At 46.4% G+C, this 23745-nt stretch overlaps 1 protein-coding gene across 5 annotated transcripts in view; it reads left to right on the forward strand.

The window, feature by feature from the left end:
- The window catches only part of TULP3 (TUB like protein 3), a 49462-nt gene extending 38491 nt beyond the window's left edge, over positions 1-10971 (forward strand). For 3 of the 5 annotated variants that reach the window (XM_008973771.4, XM_063593295.1, XM_034935181.3), the window contains 8 exons: positions 433-530; positions 1222-1425; positions 3605-3717; positions 4633-4747; positions 7515-7613; positions 8001-8172; positions 9200-9313; positions 10027-10971. In XM_008973771.4, the coding sequence (XP_008972019.2) occupies positions 433-530; positions 1222-1425; positions 3605-3717; positions 4633-4747; positions 7515-7613; positions 8001-8172; positions 9200-9313; positions 10027-10049 (938 nt within the window). In that variant the 3' untranslated portion in view covers positions 10050-10971. Of the gene's footprint in view, positions 1-432; positions 531-1221; positions 1426-3604; positions 3718-4632; positions 4748-7514; positions 7614-8000; positions 8173-9199 lie in introns of all 5 variants that reach the window. The other 2 variants (XM_008973772.4, XM_063593296.1) reach the window with 1 other exon arrangement.
- Positions 10972-23745: the final 12774 nt, after the last annotated feature.

The raw sequence follows: 23745 nt of genomic DNA on the forward strand, positions 1-23745 counted from the left end.
CCTGACTTCGTGATCTGCCCACCTCAGCCTCCCAAAGTGCTGGGATTACAGGCATGAGCCACCGCGCCCAGCCTGCCCTGCCTAAAATTTACAACTTTAATCAATTTTAAGTGTGAGATTCAGTGACATTAAATGCATTAACAATGTTGTGCAACCATCACTACCATCCATCTCCAGAACTTTTTCATCATCCCAGAGACTTCACACCCATTCAAGATAATTCCTCATTCTCCCCTGCCCCCAGCCCCTAGTAACCTCTATTCTACTTTCTGTCTCTATGAATTTGCCTGTTTTATGTATTTGGACAAAATAGTTGTGTTTACGGTCAGAATAGTTAGGAATGTTTTAAGCAAGAAAATTAAAACTATCTTTGTTTCAAAGACCTTTTTTAAACAGTGTTGGCAGTGCTAACAGTTCTTCCTTTTCTGCTAGATATCTCTGAAAGTGTGAACTTCGATGAGGAGACTGATGGAATATCCCAGTCAGCATGTTTAGAAAGACCCAATTCTCCATCCAGCCAGAATTCAACTGTATGTAGTTCTGAAACTTCTTCCATTAGAGCTAATTTGACTCTTTCTCAAACATATCTTCAGTATTTATTTATTTATTATTATTATGTATTTTTTGAGGTGGAGTCTCGCTCTGTCACCCAGGCTGGAGTGCAGTGGCATGATCTCAGCTCACTGCAAACTCCGCCTCCTGGGTTCACGCCATTCTCCTGCCTCAATCTCCCGAGTAGCTGGGACTACAGACGCCCGCCATGACACCCAGCTAATTTTTTGTATTTTTAGTAGAGACAGGGTTTCACCATGTTTGCCAGGATGGTCTCGATCTCCTGACCTCGTGATCCACCCGCCTCAGCCTCCCAAAGTGCTGGGATTACAGGCATGAGCCACCGTGCCCAGCCCTCAAACATATCTTCAGTATTTAAATACCATTACTGAGTGAGGGTTCCTTCAGAAGTGTAAGCTCAAATTTAGTTTATGATCTAATTTTTTCTGTCTCAGGTCAGCTATTGTGAGGCTTTGTCCCATTTTGATACTTACTCTTCATTACTCTCAATATTCATATACTTAATTTAACTTTTCAGTTTTCCTCATTCTGTCAGAAGACTGAAGACACGGGTAAATTACTAAGTTGCTTTGTCCACTAAGTGTTTTTCAAAGAGAATCAGATTTTGAGTCTCGGCCTGTTGTTGCTCATGTATGGCTGTCCTTTCAGGATACAGGCACTTCCGGTTCTGCTACTGCAGCCCAACCAGCTGATAACCTCCTGGGAGACATAGACGACCTGGAGGACTTTGTGTATAGTCCTGCCCCTCAAGGTGTCACAGTAAGATGTCGGATAATCCGGGATAAAAGGGGAATGGATCGGGGTCTCTTCCCCACCTACTATATGTACTTGGAAAAAGAAGAAAATCAGAAGGTATGAGAATTGATTTCTAAGAAAACTCTTGAGAGAGAGAAGAATGTTGTGGGAATAGATTGTTGATGGGCCTTAGGGAACTAACTCTGGTATTAGACCAAGCCAGCTGGAAGTAGATTGTATCTTTCAGTCCCCAGATGCTGTGTTCTCATTTTCTGCAAAGAGCTCATGGTCTAATAGGCAGCAAGCTCTACCCTCCCACAAATAAGAGCTTTATCCACGAAGTGGGAAAATGGACGGGTAGTTGTTAATGTAATTATTTTCACCTGTCTCCCATGATTGAGTTTTTGAATGTTACTGTTTGTTCTTTTGGTTTTTCTTTTTATTACGGTAGAACATGACATTGTGGAAGGAGAGTGAGTTTTAGGGAATAGGAGGAATTAGAAATACAGAAGGACCTACAAGTTAAATGTCTTGTTTCTCACCCTAGAAATTCTAATTTATTTTATAAGTTTGAGCCAGCGATGAACTTTATTTTATTAATTTTGTATTAATACCAGGTCTTAACAGACGATTTTAAGAGCCTAGAAATAAGATAATGATACTAGGTGTTAATTCTTCTAACCACCATTTATTGAGTGTTTACGACAGACCAAGCATATGCATATATATCTATATATATTATCACCTGTAATCCTTGCAGCCACCTTGTTAGGTAGGATTTCTTGTCTCTGCTTTAAAGATGAGGTAACTGGGGCTTAGGGAGTGACTTACCTACCCCACATTGCACTAAGTGGTGGCAGAGCCAAATTCAAACCTATTTCTGCATAATTCTAAAGTCTTCCTGCTTAGCCACTGCTACTCTCCTGCTTCCCTATTATGGTCCTAGTCTAGGAGAGTTTAGGAAGGATGCCTATATAGGATGGTATTCATGCCATTGAGGTCACAGTGGTTTAACACAACAGCAGTATAGAAAAAAGAGTATTTCCTCCCTGGAGAGGCTTCCCTTTTGTCCCTTCTTGCCCTTTGCCTAATCAGAGTCTTTCCTGATATGCTTCACCAGATGTGGTTGACATTCCTCTGTCTGTGTCCCCATGGCATGAAGAAAGCTATCACAGGCCAGGTGCAGTGGCTCACACGTATGATCCCAGCACTTCGGGAGGCCGAGGCAGGTGGATCCCTTGAGGACATGAGTTCGAGACCAGCTTGGCTAACATGGGGAGACCCTGCCTCTAGCAAAAAATTTAAAAATTAGCCAGGAGTGGTGGCATGCACCTGTAGTTCCAGCTACTCGGGAGGCTGAGGCAGGAAAATCACTTGAACCTGGGAGGCAGAGGTTGCAGTGAGCTGTGATTGCACCACTGCACTCTAGCCTGGGTGACAGAGTGAGACCCTATCTCAAAAAAAAAAAAAAAAAAAAAGCCATCACAGTAAAGAATGGGAAGGTTTTCAGGATCCTGTCTCTCCTAAAGTTGGAAAGACTCTTAATCATGGCATTGGATGAACATTGATTGTTATTTATTTATTGGATTTTGCAAGGTTGCCCAGGCTGGCCTTGAACTCCTGGACTCCAGTGATCCCTCTACCTCAGCCTCCCAAGCAGCTGGGATTATAGGCTCATGCCACCTGGCCCAGCTTTGGAGATTTTTTTTTTAACTGGAAGTTTTAGGGATGAAGTTGTAACTAATTATATGGAGAATCAAGCTAGTGAATTTAGAAAAACTGTATAGGAAGAAAACCCTGATAGTGAATTCTTTTATTTTTATTTTTATTTTTTTTTTTGAGACAGAGTCTCATTCTGTCACCCAGGCTGGAGTGCAATGGCATGATCGTGGCTCACTGCAAGCTCCGCCTCCTGGGTTCATGCCATTCTCCTGCCTCAGCCTCCTGAGTAGCTGGGACTGCAGGCGTCTGCCACCACGCCTAGCTAATTTTTTGTATTTTTAGTAGAGACAGGGTTTACGGTGTTAGCCAGGATGGTCTCAATCTCCTGACCTTGCGATCTGCCCACCTCGGCCTCCCAAAGTGCTGGGATTACAGGCATGAGCCACTGCACCCGGCCTGATAGTGAATTCTGATAAGAGAGTTAGAGAAAGGGATAAAGGCCCAAAGATTAACAGCTTGACATATGCTGGGGACTTGCTAAACACTGGCTGAATGAATATGTAGGACAACCATGACCAGAGGTGGGGCAGGTTCTCTGGACTTCATTTTTGACTGACACTTTTTCTTTTCCCAGATATTTCTTCTTGCAGCTAGAAAGCGGAAAAAGAGCAAAACAGCCAACTACCTTATCTCCATTGATCCAGTTGATTTATCTCGTGAAGGAGAAAGTTATGTCGGCAAGCTTAGGTGAAAGCAACCTTAGATCACTGTCCTATTCTTTCTGATAGTCTTATTCCTATAGTTGCAGAACAGTCCTTATCTTGGTTACAACTAGCATGTATTGATGTTGTAATCTTAAAAAAAAAGAAAAAGGAAAAAAAAAAGCTGGGCGCAGTGGCTCACACCTGTAATCCCAGCACTTTGAGAGGCCAAGGCGGGCGGATCACTTGAAGTCAGGAGTTGGAGTCCAGCCTGGCCAACATGGCAGAACTCCCTCTCTACTAAAAATAGAAAAATCAGCCAGGTGTGGTAGAACAGCCTGTAATTCCAGCTACCCGGGAGGCTGAAGCACGAGAATTGCTTGAATCCAGGAGGCAGAGGTTGCCATGAGCCAAGATAGTGCCACTGCACCCCAGCCTGGGTAACAGAATGAGAGTCTGTCTCAAAAAAATAAAAAAATAAGGCTGGTGTGGTGGCTCAGGCCTATAATCCCAGCATTTGGGGAGGCTGAGGTTGGAGGATCACTTGAGGCCAGGAGTTTGAGACCAGCCTGGGCAACACACTGAGATATTATCTCTTCAAAAAACTTTAAAATTAGCCAGGCGTGGCAGTTCTCACCTGTAGCCGCAGCTACCCAGGAGGCTAAGGTGGGAGGATGACTTGAGCCTGGGAGTTTGAGGCTGCAGTGAGCTATGATCCCTGCCACTGCACTCCAGCCTGGGCGACAGAGCGAGACCCTGTCTCGAATTAGTAAGTAAATAAAAAGTTAAAAGAAAATCTCAGTTCCTTCCTTGCTTTAATGAGATATTTTTGAAAAAGTGATGATGAACATTGAGACATTTGGAGAACAGGCAAATAGGCTTCCATTTTCCTTCTCTTAGATTGTGTTTGTATGAGAAAAAAAATACAGATCATCATGGTGACTTTTTCTCCTGACTCCAGATCCAACCTCATGGGGACCAAGTTTACAGTTTATGACCGTGGCATCTGCCCCATGAAGGGCCGGGGTTTGGTAGGAGCGGCCCACACCCGGCAGGAGCTGGCTGCCATCTCCTATGTGAGTGCTGCTTTCCCAGGGCCGCTGCCTGCCCTCCTGGTGTCCTGCTGGCACTTTTCACCTAGTGTCGCTAAAGAACCTCCCTCCCAAGCTTGTTTCTATTTCTGTGATTTCTGTTGCTGTACCATTTTCTCCATGTATTTGAGTTTTCGTTATTTGAATTGCCAAGTTCAATTATTTTTCACTCTCAGACTATTTCTTCCCTTCTTTCCTTTTCTTTTTCCTGCTGCCGCTTAATTCAGACCTTTCCTTCTTATCCAGTGGCCAACGTTACAATAAATTAAAGCGGATCTTTTTTTGCTTTTAATCTTTTCCTATCTAGTTCACTCTCTTTTTTCTCTTTTTAATCTCTTTTTCTTATTTTTCTCCTCTTTTTGGCATTTATAGTCCACTTCTTTTTAAATTTTATCTTATTATTATTTGTTTTATTGTACTTTTTCATTTTATTTCACACCCGGGAAAGACTTGAGAACTATCTAGCTCATTCTCTGCTGCTACCAAATGAATCTTCCTAAAACGAGGCTCCAGTTGATCCTCCTGTTCTGCTTCAAATCTTTTAGTGACTACCCATTGTGTGAGATCTAACATGGTAGCATTTGCTTTCAGACTTCTCTATTGGCGTGCCCCTCCTTCCCATCATTCTAGCCAAGCAGCCCTCCTGTCATTCCTTTGTCCAACCACACTCATCTTTCCTCCTTGGAGAGGCTTCCCTTTTCCTCTTTCTTGCCTTTTGCCTTATCAAAGTCTTTTCTGATGTACTCCACTAGATGTGGTTGACATTCCTTCATCTGCGTCCTTGTAGCATTTGTAACCCACATGTATTTGTTGTTACTTGTTCAACATGAACCGTCTCCACCAGTTTGTAAACTCTTGTGAATTCTTACTCATGGCTATATCCATGCTAGCACATGGCTTGGCACACAGTAGATATTCAAAGAGTTGTTGAGTAAGAGAAAGCAAGAAGGAATTGACCCATCTCAGCTGGTTTTTTTATTCCAAAGTCTCAACTTTCTTAAGTTGAAATTAATCCCATGAGATCTTATCTACATGCCTGAGAACCATCTGACTTCACACTTGAATGTAAGGTGTCTTTCCTCTATAGCTTTCATATATAATCTGCTTGGCTTGGCTGGGCTTGGTGGCTCACACCTGTAATCCCAGCACTTTGGGAGGCCGAGGCGGGTGGATCACCTGAAGTCAGGAGGTGGAGACCAGCCTGGCCAACATGGCAAAAACCCGTCTGTACTAAAAATACAAAAAAAATTAGCCAGGCGTGGTGGCAGGCACCTGTAATCCCAGCTACTCGGGAGGCTGAGGCAGGAGAATCGCTTGAACCCAGGAGGCAGAGGTTGCAATGAGCCAAGATTGTGCCACTGCACTCCAGCCTGGGTGACAGAGCAAGACGCCATCTCAAAATAAAATAAGAATAATCTGCTTGGCTCGACAGGCATTTTTAATACCTAGTGCAGGCCTTATTTAACCACAACTCATTTTCACTGTATGTAATATAGTGCTATGCCCTCACTGGGAAATAAATATGTGTTGGTGCTGACAAAGTTGGACAGTTTGTTCACAGTTATCTCAAATCACATTTAAGACTCAAGAGTAAGAGGCCGGGCGTGGTGGCTCACTCCTGTAGTCACAGCACCTTGGGAGGCCAAGATGGGCGGATCACCTGAGGTCGGGAATTCGAGACCAACATGGAGAAACCCCGTCTCGACTAAAAAAAAAAAAAAAATACAAAATTAGCCGGGTGTGGTGGCGCATGCCTATAATCCCAGCTACTCAGGCTGAGGCAGGAAAATTGCTTGAACCCGGGAGGCGGAGGTTGTGGTGAGCTGAGATTGTGCCATTATACTCCAGCCTGGGCAACAAGAGTGAAACTCTGGTCCCAAAAAAAAAAGAGTTAAGAGTAAACTCTCAAGCCAAGAGATTCTGTTTTAAATGTGGGTGTTTAAAGAAGGTATAGGCCAGGTGCAGTGGCTCACACCTGTAATCCCAGCACTTTGGGAGGCTGAGGCAGGCAGATCACGAGGTCAGGAGATCGAGACCATCCTAGCCAACCTGGTGAAACCCCGTCTCTACTAAAAATACAAAAAATAATTAGCCAGGCGTGGTGGCATGTGCCTGTAGTCCCAGGCTGAGGCACGGGAATCGCTTGAACCGAGGAGGTGGAGATTGGAGGTTGCAGTGAGCTGAGATTGTGCCACTGCACTCCAGCCTGGCGACAGAGCGTGACTCTGTCTCAAAAAAAAAAAAGAGAATTATAAAGAGATATAATATTACTTTCCTGTTTTTGATTCTCTGTTTACAGCAAAGTAATAAAATTATTTTTGGTACACCTGATTTTTTTTTTTTTTTTTTTTTTCTGAGGCAGAGTCTCACTCTTGTCGCCCAGGCTGGAGTGCAACGGCGTGATCTCGGCTCACTGCAGCCTCTGCCTCCTGGGTTCAAGCAATTCTCCTGCCTCAGCCTCCCGAGGAGCTGGGATTACAGGCGCCCGCCACCACGCCTGGCTAATTTTTGTATTTTTAGTAGAGACAGGGTTTCACCATGTTGGCCAGGCTGGTCTCAAACTCCTGACCTCAGGTTATCTGCCCACCTCGGCCTCCCAAAGTGCTGGGATTATAGGCGTGATCCACTGCCCCGGCTGATACAGCTGATATTGTCAGCATCTTACATTCCCAAGAAAGTCTCATGTTATAAAAGAATGTGGTCTCTATTTTTTTCCTGTTTCCAAGTTCTGCTTTGTTTTCCTATCTTCCAGGAAACGAACGTACTTGGATTTAAAGGTCCTAGGAAAATGTCTGTGATCATTCCTGGAATGACACTGAATCATAAGCAGATCCCATATCAGCCACGAAACGTGAGTAAGAATGTATTTAAATCAGTGAAAGACTCTAAAAGACAGTAGTACAATACACAGAGATTAATACAAAAAAAAAAAAAAAAAAGATTGAGCTTCCAGAGCCCCACACTGGAGATAACTCCATACACTTCTTTAGGAAAGCTGCCCCTCCAAAACCTCAGGATAAGAGCAGTTGCAGAGTCGTTGCCTTGAAACCATTTTTTCTACAAAGAGAAATGCTGGATGATGTAGAATAATTTAAAAAAAAACCTGTCTTCATTGTTGGCTTTCATTCTTCGCTTCTGGTTTACCCTTTCTGAAATGGAGAAAGTATTCTCCTACTCTACCTTCTACGTCGTAGAGTTGGAGTTCTCAGTACAAAGTAATGATTTTCCCTTTGGACAGAACCATGACAGTTTGCTCTCAAGGTGGCAGAACAGAACTATGGAAAATCTGGTTGAGCTGCACAACAAGGCCCCCGTCTGGAACAGTGACACTCAGTCCTATGTCCTCAACTTCCGTGGCCGGGTCACTCAGGCGTCTGTGAAGAACTTCCAGATAGTCCACAAAAATGACCGTAAGCCTCCAGGAAGGGTTGGGTGGGAAGAGGAGGACAGATGCTCTTACAGGATGGGAATGCACATTCCCTGTACGTGATAGGAAGTGACAGTCAGCAGATAATCATGGAGGAGAGACAGGATTTCTTTGGAAAGATGAAACTACAGTTTTAGAGAAAACTTGTAAATCACTGTGTTGAGGAGGGGAGAGGAGTGTGAGAGAGATGCTATAGCAAATCAGAGAAGTTGGCTGGGCACCATGGCTCACGTCTGTAATCCCAGCACTTTGGGAGGCCGAGGTGGGCAGATCGCTTGAGACCAGCCTGGGCAACATGGTGTGAAACCCCATCTCTACAAAAAGTAGAAAAATCAGCTGGGCGTGGTGGCAGGCACTTGTAGTCCCAGCTACCCGGGAGGCTGAGGTGGGAGCATCACTTGAGCCAGGAGGTCGAGGCTGCAGTGAGCCGAGATTGCATCACTGCACTCCAGCCTGGGTGACAGAGCAAGAACCTGTCTCAGAAAAAAATAAAAAATCAGAGAAGTCATAGAGTAGGTTGTTTGGGAAACAAAGGCAAATGACCCCAATAAAGGTTCCTGGCAGCTCTAGCCTGCGGAGTTTATGACATTCCCAGCAAGCTGCTCTCTATTCTACAGAAACCTGGTGATTAACTGGCCTATTTGGAGGATTCTTTCTGTATCATAAATAGGATCCCAGCACTTTGGGAGGCCGAGGCAGGAGAATCACTTGAGCCTAGGTGTTTGAGACCAGCTTGAGCAACATAGTGAGACCCTATCTTCACAAAAAGTAAAATATTAGCCAGGCGTTGTGGCGCTTGCCTGTAGTCCCAGCTACTCAGGAGGCTGAGGTGGGAGGATCACTTGAGCCTGGGATGGGAGGTCAAGGCTGCAGTGAGCTGTGGTCATTCCACTAGGCTCCAGCCAGGGCGACAGAGCAAAACCCCATCTAAGAAAAGGAAGAAAAAGAAAAAGATTTCCCCGAGTGCAACCACATTATATTCTAACATGTTGATTTCTTTCTGTTTCTAGCTGATTATATAGTCATGCAGTTTGGACGTGTGGCAGATGATGTGTTCACAATGGACTACAACTACCCACTTTGTGCAGTACAGGCCTTTGGCATCGGTCTTTCTAGCTTTGACAGTAAGCTGGCGTGTGAATGAGAGAACAGTCAGGCAGGGAGCCCTTCTCCCCACAGAGCTTTCAGGAGCAGACAGTGGCCTCCCCTTCCCCTCCCTGCCCCAGAACTTAAAGAGCAATAGTTTGCCCCTTTTGGAACGACCCCTGAATATATAAAACACACACACGAAGAGCAACAGTTTGCCCCTTTTGGAACGACCCCTGAATATATAAAACACACACACGAAGAGCAATAGTTTGCCCCTTTGGAACGATCCCTGAATATATAAAACACACACACGAAGAGCAATAGTTTGCCCCTTTTGGAACGACCCCTGAATATATAAAACACACACACACCCCGCACCCTCTCACTCCTTTTCCAGGTTTCATAGACTTGGTGAGGGATCACAGCTTAGCATGGGTGAGAGATGATTTAAAGCACAGGGAGATTCTTGTCACATTGGGGTCTCCAAAGCTAGAATGGGATTTCATGTGCTTGGAAACTTGAAGTAGAATCAGGGACTGACATCGCAGTTCCTCTCCTCTCTTCATTCCCTCACAGCAGATTGGCCAGCACCAATCTTAGTCAGAGTGGCTGTGATCACATTTGTGATCAATTATGTGAGAATTTTATATAATTGTCTTCATTTCAATTAAGGCTGAAAGCATAAACTCTAGAGGTGACTCAGTCAGGACTGACAGTAATGTGATAATTGCCTTCATTTTCAACCCAGGAGTGCCTCTCACAGCTATATGACTACGGATCCATTAGTGAGGAGCGACACACACACCTGTAGGCATCCTGTGCAAACACTTTGTCATTATCAAGAGAGATGGCAGTATTGACCATTTAGTTTAGTTAAAAAAAAAAAAAAAAAAGGTGGCAGGAGAGGCTTTGGGGAGGATCAGCCAGCAGACATGAGCACTGCTGGCCCGTGCGGCAGAGCTGTGGACTTTCTTCTCGGCTCCCTCAACCCTGGCTCAGGCACAGAAGGTGTTTTGCTACGTTTTTTTGATTATTACACCCCTCCACGTATTATGTGACTCTTACACCAGTTCACCCTTCCCAGAACGTATCCAAACCTTGAGAATGCAGGAGCTCTGTGAGCTCCACCGTCAGCACCATTCAGCTGCATCCCTTGTGCACAGAACTGTTTGCCAGTGTTGGGTGGGACACCCATGGCGGCTGCTCCCTCAGACCTCCTTTCTGTGGACTGACCTCTCACCTCCGCCTGTTGTTCCTGCACCACATCAGATAAGCATGTGAAGGAGAGCCAGCTGGCAGCTGCGGGACCCTTGGCTTGTCCCCCACCGACAAGTCCCACCTGCTGGGTGAGGACGAGACTGTTTCCATCTCAGGCATGTATCCCACCAAGTGCCTCCCTCACAGCCATGCCCAGAAGCCTCACACCTCGTCACCACCACCACCCCCCACCCCATCCTGAGGCACAGCCTGGCAGATCACCCTGGTTGGCCACAGAAGCTATTAATACACGACAGCATGTGGGGAAGGACTTACGGTGGGCCAGGTGGACCTCATCCTGCTTCTTCCTCCCTCTGGTTTAAAGAGATATGTAAACTAATTTCACATAATTTGTGTGTGCAGGTGATTGGTTTTTACATAAGTCCTATTTATACCTTTTATATGTTACAGAAATAAAAGTTAATTTATATAAAAATGTGTCACTGCCTTTGCAAGTCCTATGCCTCAGGAAGTTCCTACTGTCATGTTCTATAATCATAATTGTCATCTTGGGCCACGTGCAGTGGCTCACGCCTATAATCCCAGCACTTTGGGAGGTTGAGGCAGGCAGATCACCTGAGGCCAGGAGTTGGAGACCAGCCTGGTCAACACGGCAAAACCCCATCTCTACTAAAAATACCAAAATTAGCTAGGTGTGGTGCATGTCTGTAATCCCAGCTACTCAGGAGGCTGAGGCATGAGAATCGCTTGAACCTGGGAGGCTGAGGTTGCAGTGAGCAGAGATCACACCATTGCACGCCACCCTGGGCCACAGAGTGAGACCCTTGCCTCAAAAAAAGAAAAAAAAATGTTTTGGTAACACATCAGTTCTGTAAAACCAGGTGATTACTAACAGACTTTTAATCCTGATGTAGAGCAGGAATCTACAGACTAAGAAGGCTGTGTTCCGGAAGCTACCTAGACACACTATACACATGATAGCCAGGGGCATCTGGACAGAGGACGGGACCGAGAGCTGAGCTTAGCAAGGCCACAGAGGGTAGAGTGTACATTCTTTGCATGCCTGCCCAGGTCCGCTTCCCAGGTTTGTTCTTGTTGGCATTCTTTACTGGTTCAGCAGCAACACAAATGAACTATCTCATAGACCCCATCGCTTGCGTCTGAGAGTTAACGTTTTGTTTGTTTTTTGAGACGAAGTCTTGCTTTATCACCCAGGCTGGAGTGCAGTGGGCATGACCTCGGCTCACTGCAACCTCTGCCTCCCAGGTTTCAGCAATTCTCCTGCCTCAGCCTCCTGAGAAGCTGGGACTACAGGCGTGTGCTACTACACCCAGCTAATTTTTGTATTTTAAGTGGAGAAGAGGTTTCACCATGTTGGCCACGCTGGTCTCGCCTTGGCCTCCAAAAGTGCCGGGATTACAGGCATGAGCCACTGCACCCGGCCTTTTTTTTTTTTTTTTTTTTTTTTTTTTGAGACAGTCTGGTTCTGTTGCCAGGCTGGAGTGGAGTGGGGTGATATTGGCTTACTGCAACCTCCGCCTCCTGGGTTCAAGCAACTCTCCTGCCTCAGCCTCCCGAGTAGGTGGGACTACAGGCGTAAGCCACTGCGCTTGGCACCCCCCCCTTTTTTTTTTTTTTGAGACAGGGTCTCCTGTTGTCCAGGCTGCAGTGCAATGGTGTGATCTTGGCTCACCACAGCCTCAACTTCCTGAGCTCAAGGGATCCTCCCACCTCAGCCTCCTGAGTAGCTGGAACTATAGGCATGTGCCACCAAGACTGGCTAATTTTTTGTATTAAAGTACAGACAGGGCTTCACTGTGTTTTTCAGGCTCGAACTCCCGGGCTGAAGTGAGCCTCCCACCTCGGCCTTACAAAGTGCTAGAATTACAGGCATGAAACACCATGCCCAGCCTTCACATTTTTAAGCTGCCCTATGTTCAGAAGTTGAAAAAAAATGCTGGGTGTGGTGACTCATGCCCAGCACTTTGGGAGGCCGAGATGGGAGGATCATTTGAGGTCAGGAGTTCCAGACCAGTCTGGCCAACATGGCAAAACCCTGTCTCTACTAAAAATACAAAAATTACCTGGGTGTGGTGGCGGGTGCCTGTAATCTCAGTTGCTTGGGAGGCTGAGGCAGGAGAATCACTTGGACTGGGAAGGCAGAGTTTGCAGTGAGCCAAGATTGTGCCACTGCACTCCAGCCTGAATGCGACTCTGTCTCAAAAAAAAAAAAAAAGTGTCCACAAAGCTTTCCTAGGCTTTCTGGCTCTTATCAGCATCACAGTGATGAACCCATGGAAAGAAGCAAGAAGAGCCTAAAAATCAGGACAAGAGCTGGAGTCGATTCTTACAACTTGATTTTTCCTTTTTTATTTTTTTAGTCTTCCACATGCACAACATGTATTTTCTTTTTCATATGATTCTTTTTGGCTAAGGTGCATGGCTGGCCAGTTTTTCTGTTTTTTTTTTTTTTTTTTTTTTTTTTTTTTTGAGACAGGGTCTGGCTCTGTTGCCCAGGCTGGAGTGCAGTGGTGTGATCTTGGCTCACTGCAACCTCTGCCTCCTGGGCTCAAACCATCCTGCCACTTCAGTCTCCTGAGTAGCTGGGACTACAGGCATCCACCACCCCCAACTAATTTTTTAATTTTTGATAGAGACAGGGTTTCACCATGTTGCCCAGATTGGTATTGAACTCCTGGGCTCAAGCGATCCTCTCCCCTTGGCCTCCCAGAGTGTTGGGATTACAGGCATGAGCCACCATGCCTGGCCCAAATAGATTCTTTGTGACACAGTTTTGTACACTAGTGATCAGGGACATACTGGTGGGCATTGACATGAAAGATTTCAGCAAGTGTCAATTACAAGTCTAAAAACAGGCCTGCAAAAGGCTCTTTTTGATCAGTTTAATAGATCATAGAAGAAATGAACCAGCATCAATTCATTTCCTTGAGATCAGCATTGTAAGTGCAGAAATAAAGTGATGGTTCGACTAAGGCAAAATCTTCCTGGGTTCTGACCCTATTTCTGCCAATGATTTGCCACGTGCCTCCTTTATAGATTGAGAGACTTTGAACTACGTGCCCTTTTACATTCTTTTTTTCCTTTTTTTTTTTTTTTGAGACAGAGTCTTGCTCTGTTGCCCAGGCTGGAGTGCGGTGGTGGGATCTCGGCTCACTGCAAGCTCCGCCTCCCGGGTTTACGCCACTCTCCTGCTTCAGCTTCCCGAGTAGCTGGGACTACAGGCGCCTGCCACCACGCCTGGCTAATTTTTTGTATTTTTAGTAGAGACGGGGTTTCACCGTGTTAGCCAGGATGATCTCGATCTCCTGACCTCGTGATCCGCCCGCCTCGGCCTCCCAAAGTGCTGGGATTACAGGCGTGAGCCACTGCGCCCGGCTACATTCTTGAATTACATGTTTCTCCGCACTCATGGTGACAACACTCTGGCATTCCCCTGTTTTGAGCTGAACTCACTGGTTACCCCTGGACAGCTTCATGTTCATGGCTCATGTTCATTAGCTCTGTTCATGGCTAAGGACGGCTAGCCTGAGAGGTGACACAGAGTTCAGGGAAAGCACAGATTGCCTCAGCGAAGGCACCATGGAGAGGAGACCGGAATTGTGGAAGAAACAGGATCGTGCACTGAGAACTGTCCTCTTTATTCTACCAAGTACGATTTATTAGCCAAGTTGACATTTGTCGATTTGGTTATAGTAACTCTTACAAGCAATTCTTAAGACACACACACAGCTTGCTCCTGAACTCCAGCATGTTGCAAGCTGCGTTTTTCCTCAGCCTCCAGCTCCTGCCCGGGAACTGTCTGCACGTCTAACACCTGCTTCTCTTCAGTCCACAGCTCTCTTAGCCTGGCCCACGCAGGCCCCAGCCAGGGGCATGCCAAGGACTTGCCAGTTTCTGTGCCACCTCCTGAGACACGTTTCCTGACCACTGGCATATTGGATCATTTTGCCTCCTTTCCTGCTTACGTCTCCTCGTTATCACTGTCGATGGATATGCTTTAAAAGTCTCACAGTCTTTTTTATCAACCAACAGACTCCCCTCATCCACTAAAAGCTGGGGCTGCCACAAATGAAGGGGTGCAGTGAGAACGGTAGATGGTTCCATGGCGCCACCTACTGTCCAGGAATGCATGTTGCAAGTGCGTTAAACGGGCAGACGCGGAAGTCACCAGGCGAAAACAGCAAGCCGACCACATGACCATGCAGTTACCAAGCACCTCGTGTTAGACCATGGCTCTCTTCTGAAAGCCTGAGAACACTAATATTTCTGGAGTTTAGAAAGTAGTTAAGGTGCCGGGCGCGATGGCTCACGCCGAGGCGGGAGGATGACGAGGTCAGGAGATCGAGACCATCCTGGCTAACACGGTGAAACCCCGTCTCTACTAAAAATACAAAAAATTAGCCGGGTGTGGTGGTGGGCGCCTGTAGTCCCAGCTACTCGGGAGGCTTAGGCAGGAGAATGGCGTGAACCCGGGAGGCGGAGCTTGCAGTGAGCCGAGATCGCGCCACTGCAGTCCAGCCTGGGCGACAGAGCAAGACTCTGTCTCAAAAAAAAAAAAAAAAAAAAAAAAAAAAAAAGAAAGAAAGAAAGAAAGAAATGAGTTAAGGTATTCCAGGTAAAATGCCCAGGATCTGGCCGGCACAGAATAAACACTAAGTATAGTGGCAGATATCTATATTATCTTTTTTTACTTTGAGGCAGGGTCTCACTCTGTTACCCAGGCTGGAGTGCAGTGGCATGATCTCACTGCAGTCTTGACCTTCCCAGACTCAAGTGATCCTTCCATTTCAGCCTCCGGAGCTGCTGGGATACAGGCATACAGGCGTGCGCCACCACGCCCAGTTAATTTTTTTTTTTTTTTTTTTTTTTTGTATTCTGTAGAGATGGGGTTTCATCATGTTGCCCAGGCTGGTCTTGAACTCCTGGGCTCAAGCAATCCTCTCACCTCAGCCTCCCAAAGTGCTGGGGTTACAGGTGTGAGCCATTGTGCCTGGCCATCATTTTTATTAATGTTCTTTAAAAATAAAACAATGAGCTCGAATGGTGGCTTGCACCTGTAATCTCAGCACTTTGGAAGGCTAAGGTGGGAGGGTTGCTGGAGCCCAGAAGTTCCAGACCAGCCTGGGCAACATAGGGAGACCCCATCTCTACAAAAATAAATTAGCCAAGCACTGTGGCACGAGCCTGTAGTCCCAGCTACTCGGGAGACTAAGGTGGGAGGATGGCTTGAGCCCAGGAGGCTGCAGTGAGCCAAGATTGTACCACTGCACTCCAGCTGGGCAAAAGAGTGAAACCCTGTCTCTAAGAAAAAACTTAACAGAACAATGATCTTCTTAACCACGCACTTATACAGAATGGTTTATACATGTTTATAAAGCAGATTTAGATGGTTTTTCAGAGACAATAGGAGAGGACAGAAGCACAGCATGGTTTAATCAGGTTACTCCACACACCCAGTGCTAGCCCAGCCCTGATCCTACCTCCCTTTCCTCACTTTGTACCCATCTCTCTTGTTTTTACTTGAAGTAACTGCCTGTACAAATATTAGCCCTGATGTTGTTGGAAATTTTTGAAGTATTTCAAATACAAAATGGGCCTCCAAGATTCTTTCTAGATGTGCCTTGTCTTTTGGTCCGTCAGGCCTGAGCCCCAACACGGCTTTGGCCATGACCAAAGCGGGGTAAAGCTGGGGGCGTAGGTGGGGGCAGGCTTTTTCCTGGTCTATCACCAGCCTTTACTATACCTCTTTGGTTTAACATTGGGGCTCTCAAGCCACAGGGTTTAACATCTAGTTAAGCACTTTCTACCTAGATTCTGCCCCTTGTCATGAATCTTAAGTGTTTCAAGAATAATTATCCAAGGCTGGGCGCGGTGGCTCACGCCTGTAATCCCAGCACTTTGGGAGGCCGAGGCGGGCGGATCACAAGGTCAGGAGATCGAGATCATCCTGGCTAACACGGTGAAAGCCCGTCTGTACTAAAAAATACAAAAAATTAGCCAGGTGTGGTGGCGGGTGCCTGTAGTCCCAGCTACTCGGGAGGCTGAGGCAGGAGAATGGCCTGAACCCAGGAGGAGGAGCTTGCAGTGAGCCAAGATCGCCCCACTGCACTCCAGCCTGGGCAACAGAGCGAGACTCTGTCTCAAAATAAATAAATAAATAAATAAAAATAATAATAATTATCCAGCAGTTCTCTTTCTTCCGTAGTTTGGGAGTAGGAAGATTAGGAAGGAAGAATGGTTTGAGGAGAAAGGAGGGTGACTGGCAGAAGAGGGCTAGGAATTAGAGCAGCATTTTTAAAGTGTGTCTAGGCCGGGTGTGGGTGCAGTGGCTCACACCTGTAATCCCAGCACTTTGGGAGGCCGAGGCGGGCAGATCACTTGAGGTCAGGAGTTTGAGAATAGCCTGGCCAAAATGGTGAAACCCCATCTCTACTAAAAATACAAAAATTATCCAGATATGGTGGCGCACGCCTGTAATCCCAGCTACTCAGGAGGCTGAGGCACAAGAATCACTTGAACCCGGGAGGCGGAGGTTGTAGTGAGCCAAGATTGCACCACTGCACTCCAGCCTGGGTGACAGAGTGAGACTGTCTCAACAACAACAACAAAAAAGGTGGGTCTAAGTTCCATTTCCAAAGTACTGATGCATACTTACGACAAACTATACCAGGCTAAAGTAGAAAGTGACCTTGAAAAAGGTTTCCTGATTTTTGCCTTTGGTCAGTCGTATGTTGTTGTATATCAGCTACTTTTTTTTCTTTTTTTTTTTTTTTGAGTCGGAGTCTTGCTCTGTCACCCAGGCTGGAGTGCAGTGGCGTGATCTCGGCTCACTGCAAGCTCCGCCTCCCGGGTTCACGCCATTCTCCTGCCTCAGCCTCCTGAGTAGCTGGGACTACAGGCGCCCGCCACCACACCCGGCTAATTTTTTTTGTATTTTTTTAGCAGAGACGGGGTTTCACTGTGTTAGCCAGGATGGTCTCGATCTCCTGACCTCGTGATCCACCTGCCTCGGCCTCCCAAAGTGCTGGGATGACAGTCGTGAGCCACCGCGCCTGGCGTATATCAGCTATTCAGAGAGATAGAGATACATAAATGTAATCTTTGGGCCAGGTGTGGTGGCACACACCTGTAGTATTTCCAGCTACTTGGGAGGCTGAGGTAGGAGGATTGCTTACGTGCGCTAGGATTGCACCACTGCACTCCAGTCTAGGGATAGAGCAAGACCCTGTCTCAAAAAAAAAAAAAAAAAAAAAACACACACACACACACATGATTAATGTACAAATTGCCTATCTACAGGGGACTAGTTAAAAACACTAAGGTAAGGCTGGACACAGCTGGCTTATGCCTGTAATTAATCCCAGTACTTTAGGAGACCCAGGCAGGAGTATTGCTTGAGCCCAGGACGTTGAGACCAGCCTGGGCAACATATCAAGACCCTGTTTCTACAAAAAACAAACAAACAAACAAACAAAAAAAACCACACAACACTTTTTTTTTTTTAATCAGCCAGGTATGGTGACACATGCCTGTAGTCCCAGCTACTCAGGAGGCTGAAATGGGAGGATCACTTGAGCTGGGGAGATCGAGACTGCAGTGAGCCATGATCACACCACTGCACTTTAGTCTGGGCAACAGAGAGAGACTCTGCCTCAAAAAAAAAAAAAAGAGGGAAAAGCCCACTAAGGTACTTCCCACAATGGAATACTGTGGAGAATCAACAAGTATGAGGAAGACTGTATTGATTGATGTGGAAATGTCTGCAGGATCCATTCAGTGAGAAGTGAGCTAAAGAACCACGTATACAGTATGCTTCCTTTTGTGCACAAGGGTGGGAAATTGCAAGCCCATTATTATTTTTGCATAAACACTGAAAAACTGGAAACTAAAAAGTGGGTTAACTATAGGAGCAGAACAGGGCACAGGAAGGCAAGACAGATGTGGGAGGAATCCTTTTCTTTTTTTTTTTTTTTTGAGACAGTCTTACTTTGTCATCCAGGGTGGAGTGCAGTGGCACAATCACGACTCACTGCAGCCTTGACCTCCTGGGTCCCAGTGATCCTCCCGCCTCAGCCTCCTGTGTAGATGGGACCAGAGGCACATGCTACCATGCCCGAGTAATTTTTTTTGTTGTTGTAGAGATGGGGTCTCACTATGTTGCCTAGGCTGGTCTCCAACTCCTGGACTCAAGTGATCCTCCCACCTCAGCTTCCCAAAGTGCTGGGATTCTAGGCATCCACCATCATGCCTGGCCAGGAGGAATCATTAAAAAAGAAGTTTTAAACCATATGAAATTACTACTATTAAATAATTAATTATTATTATTATTATTATTTTTGAGGCAGAGTCTCACTCTGTGGCCCAGGATGGAGAGCAGTGGCGTGATCTCGGCTCACTACAACCTCTGCCTCCCAGGTTCAAGCGATTCTCCTATCTCAGTCCCCTGAGTAGCTGGGACTACAGGCATGTGCCACCACGCATGGCTAATTTTGTATTTTTAGTATAGATGAGGTTTCACCATGTTGGCCAGGCTGGTCTTGAACTCCTGACCTCAAATAATCCACCCTCCTTGGCCTCCCAAAGTGCTGGGATTATAGGTGTGAGCTATCACACCAGGCCAATGAATTTTTGAGAATGGTTTCGTTTTGCTGACCAGACTGAGTGCAATGGTGCAATCATGTCTCACTGCAGCCTCAACCTCCTGGGTTGAAGCGATCCTTCCTCCTCAGCCTCCCAAGTAGCTGGGACAACAGGTGTGTCCCATTAGCCACCACACCAGGCTAATGTCATCTTAATCCTCTTCTTTCTCATTCTTCACACTTAGTAACTCCCATACGTTTACACATTTACACTTGCTTTCTCCCACAGTCCCACATTTTTTTGCAAGCTCTGCAAGTGTTATCCAGTTGTTGCTGGGCATCTCCCGCTGAGATGGTGCACAGCTGTGCTGGCCAACATGTGGCTATTTACATTCAAATTCATTCAAATTCAGTTCTTCAGTCAGGCTAGCTACATTTCAAGTCCTCAGGCTAGTGACTACCACAGTGGACAGTGCAGATGGAGAACATTTTTCTTTCTCTTTTTTTTTTTTTTTTGAGATGGAGTCTCGCTCTGTTGCCCAAGCTGGAGTGCAGAGGTGCGATCTTGGCTCACTGTAACCTTCAGCTCCCCAGTTCAAGCAATTCTCCTGCCTCAGCCTCCCGAGTAACTGGGATTACAGGTGTGTACCACCACGCCCGGGTGATTTTTGTATTTTTAGTAGAGACAGGTTTTTGCCATGTTGGCCAGGCTGGTCTCGAACCTCTGACCTCACGTGATTCACCTGCCTCAGTCTCTCAATGTGCTGGGATTACAGGCATGAGCCATGGTGCCCAACTGTTTTGTTGTTGTTTTGAGACAGAGTGTCATTCTGTTGTCCAGGCTGGAGTGCCGTTACGTGATCTCAGCTCACTTCAACCTTTGCCTCCCGGGTTTAAGGACTTCTCGTGCCTCAGCCACCCAAGTAGCTGGGATTACAGGCATGCTCCACTGTGCCCGGCCGAGAACATTTTCATCATCACAGAAAGCTGTGTTGGAAAATGTTAGTTGGTCTACAGAAATCTCAACTTCAGGTTCCCAAGCTAACTATCTTCTTAGCAATTCTGCTCCTGTGTTCCACTCGTAGCAGCCTGAGAGGCAGACATCATGACTCCTCTGTTTTCCACACATTCAATAAATGTGGAGTGAAAAAATGAGTGATGAGGAAACCGAGGCTCACTTAGTAGGTGGCCAAGCTGGAATTTAAACTCTGACTGTTTAACGCCCCAACAAGGTCATCGCACACAACTTAGTGAACTCTCATTTTCAGAATATTTTATCAAACAGGATTACTGCAGATGAAGATTTTAGCTGAGCGAGATTGGAGAAAGCCTTTCCTTCCTTTTGACTTTTTTTCAGGAAGCTCCTGGATAGCTGAGGATAAGACCCCGTAGGAACTTCACCCTGCTTGAGAATTGTGCAGAGAAGGCTTCCACCTCTGTGCAATGGAAACCTGTTGTTTCTTTCAGTTTGGAAATATATATACACTGAATTAGTCAGCCTGGACTGCCATAACAAAATCCACAGACAACAGAAATGCATTTCTTACAATTCTGGAGGCTGGAAGTGGAGGATGCAGGTGCTGGCAGGTGTGGTCTCTTCTGAGGCCTTTCTCCTTTTCTCCCTCTGTGTCCTCACATGGTCATCCCTTGGTCTGAGTGTTCTGTGTCCTCATCTCTTTCATGAGGACACCAGTTACAATAGATTATGGCCCACCCTAATGACCTCATGCTGACTTAGTCACCTCTTTAAAGGCCTTATCTCCAACACAGTCACGTTCTGAGGTACTAGGGGTTTGGACCTCAACATACAAATTTGGAGGGACACAATTTAGCCCACAGCATATACTGTTCCCCAGACAGTGGACCTAGGGCCTGTTCTCTTTCACATTTCTTTTTTTTTGAGACAGGGTCTTGCTCTATTGCCAGGTGGGAGTGCAGCGATACAATCATGGCTCACTGCAGCCTCGACCTCCCAGACTCAAGCAATTTTCCCACCTCAGCCTCCCAAGTAGCTGGGACTACAGGCACATGCCACGACACCCGGATAATTTTGTTTTTATTTTTTGTAGAGATGGAGTCTCCCTATGTTGCCTGGGCTGGTCTCGAACTCCTCACCTCAAGTGATCCTCCTGCTGCAGCTTCCCAAAATGTTGGGATTACAGTTGTGAGCCATTCCGCCTGGCCTACATTTGTCTTTCATGAAGACATAATAGAATGAATAGTATGCTTATCAAATTATTGACTACTTTTATTCTATAGACAGTTGGGGAAAACAAAAACAAAAACAAAACAAAAACAAAAAAAAAACCTTTGATAAAGATCCGTTTTGCCTAGGTGAGAGGATAGCTTGAGCCTGGGAGGTCCAGGCTGCAGTGAGCCATGATCCTGCCACTGCACTCCAGCCTGGGTGACAGAGCGAGACTCAGTCTCAAAACAAAACAAGGCCAGGCGCAGTGGCTCACGCCTGTAATCCCAGCACTTTGGGAGGCCGAGGTGGGCAGATCATGAGGTCAAGAGATCGAGACCATCCTGGCCAACATGGTGAAACCCGTCTCTACTAAAAATACAAAATTTAGCTGGGCGTGATGGCAAGAGCCTGTAATCCCAGAACTTTGGGATGCCAAGGCGGGTGGATCACCTGAGGTCAGGAGTTTTGAGACCAGCCTGGCCAACATGGCAAAACCCCATCTCTACTAAAAATACAAAAATTAGCTGGGCATGGTGGCGAGAGCCTGTAATCCCAGCTACTAGAGAGGCTGAGGCAGGGGAATCGCTTGAACCCGGGAGGTGGAGGTTGCAGTGAGCCGAGATCGCGCCACTGTACTGCAGCCTGGGAGACAGAGCTCTCGCTCAAAGAAACAAAACAGGCTGGACGCGGTGGCTCACACGTGGAATCCCAGCACTTTGGGAGGCCGAGACGGGCAGATCACAAGGTCAGGAGATCGAGACCATCCTGGCTAATATGGTGAAACCCGTCTGTACTAAAAATACAAAAAATTAGCTGGGTGTGGTGGCAGGTGCCTGTAATCCCAGCTACTTGGGAGGCTGAGGCAGGAGAATCGCTTGAACCCGGAAGGTGGAGGTTGTAGACAGCCAAGGTCGCGCCACTGCACTCCAGCCTGGGTGACAGAGCCAGACTCCGTCTCAAAAAAAAAAAAAGAAAAAAAAAGAAACAAAACAAAACAAAACAGGAAATGGTCTGTTTTGTCCTTCAAAGCACAAAATGAAGTTCAGCTGATGTCAAGTGAACATTCTCTTAAGGAAAAAATTAAATAAAAGTATAGGATGGGCCGGGTGCAGTGGCTCACACCTGTAATCCTAGGACTTTGGGAGGCCAAGGTGGGCGGATCACTTGAGGCCAGGAGTTCAAGACCAGCCTGGCCAAGATGGCAAAACCCCATCTCTACTAAAAATAAATAAATAATAAATATAGGATGGAGAGGTTAGAAAAGAAAAAGCACCTGAGTCACAGCTGACCAGCAGGAGTCATTACATAATACTTTCCAAGGTATGGGGAGCCGCTTTGGGGAAATCTCCAAAGCAAGATGTGGCCCGGCACAGTGGCTCACACCAGTAATCCCCACACTTAGGAGGTCCAAGGCAGGAAGATGGCTTGAGGCCAGGAGTTTGAGACCAGCTTGAGCATATAGGGCAATCTTGTCTTTACAAAAAAAAAAGTTTTTAATTAGTCAAGTGAAGTGGTGCACACCTGTAGTCTCAGCTACTTGGGAGGCTAAGGTGGGAGAATCACTTGAGCCCAGGGAGTGAAGACTGCCGTGAGCCCTGATTGCACCACTGCACTGCAGCCTGGGCAACAGAGCGAGATACTGTCTCAAAAATAAAAAAAAAGTAAAATATTTGCCTTTCACCTAAAAGCTAGGAAACAATCTCTCTTTACTCTGTCAGTTTCCTATTAGGCCATTCAATCCAGCTGTCAGTTGTTTGTTTGTTTGGTGGGAATGGTTTGATTTATCGGGGAAAAAAGTTTCTAGAGTTGTAAACTGGCAGTCAGCAATAGTTGAAACAAATATGTAGGATAATGAGTGGATCGATGAGAAGTCTAGAAGACTTACATGGTGGCGTTTACTCAGAACCTATTCATTGAGTTCTTCTAATCCTATATAACCTCTTTGCTACCACCACCAGCTTTATTGAGGTATAGTTAATAAAAATTGTATATATTTATGGTGTACAATGTGCATTTTTTTTTTTGAGACGAAGTCTTGCTCTGTCGCCCAGGCTGGAGGGCAGTGGCACAATCTCGGCTCACTCCGCCTCCTGGGTTCCATGGTTGGCCACGCTAGTCTCGAACTCCTGACCTCAGATGATCTGCCCACCTTGGCCTCCCAAAGTGCTAGGATTACAGGCTTGAGCCACCGTGCCCGGCCACATTTTTTTTTTGAGACGGAGCCTTGCTCTGTCGCCAGGGCTGGAGTGCAGTGGTGTGATCTCGGCTCACTGCAACCTCCGCCTCCCAGGTTCAAGCGATTCTCCTGCCTCAGCCTTCCAAGTACCTGGGAATACAGGTGCGTGCCACCACGCCCAGCTAATTTTTGTATTTTTAGTAGAGACGGGGTTTCACCATGTTGGCCAGGATTGTCTTGATCTCTTACCTCGTCATCCGCCTGCCTCAGCCTCCCAAAGTGCTA

Source organism: Pan paniscus, chromosome 10, assembly GCF_029289425.2.
Source record: "Pan paniscus chromosome 10, NHGRI_mPanPan1-v2.0_pri, whole genome shotgun sequence".
NCBI classification, from domain to species: Eukaryota; Metazoa; Chordata; class Mammalia; order Primates; family Hominidae; genus Pan; species Pan paniscus.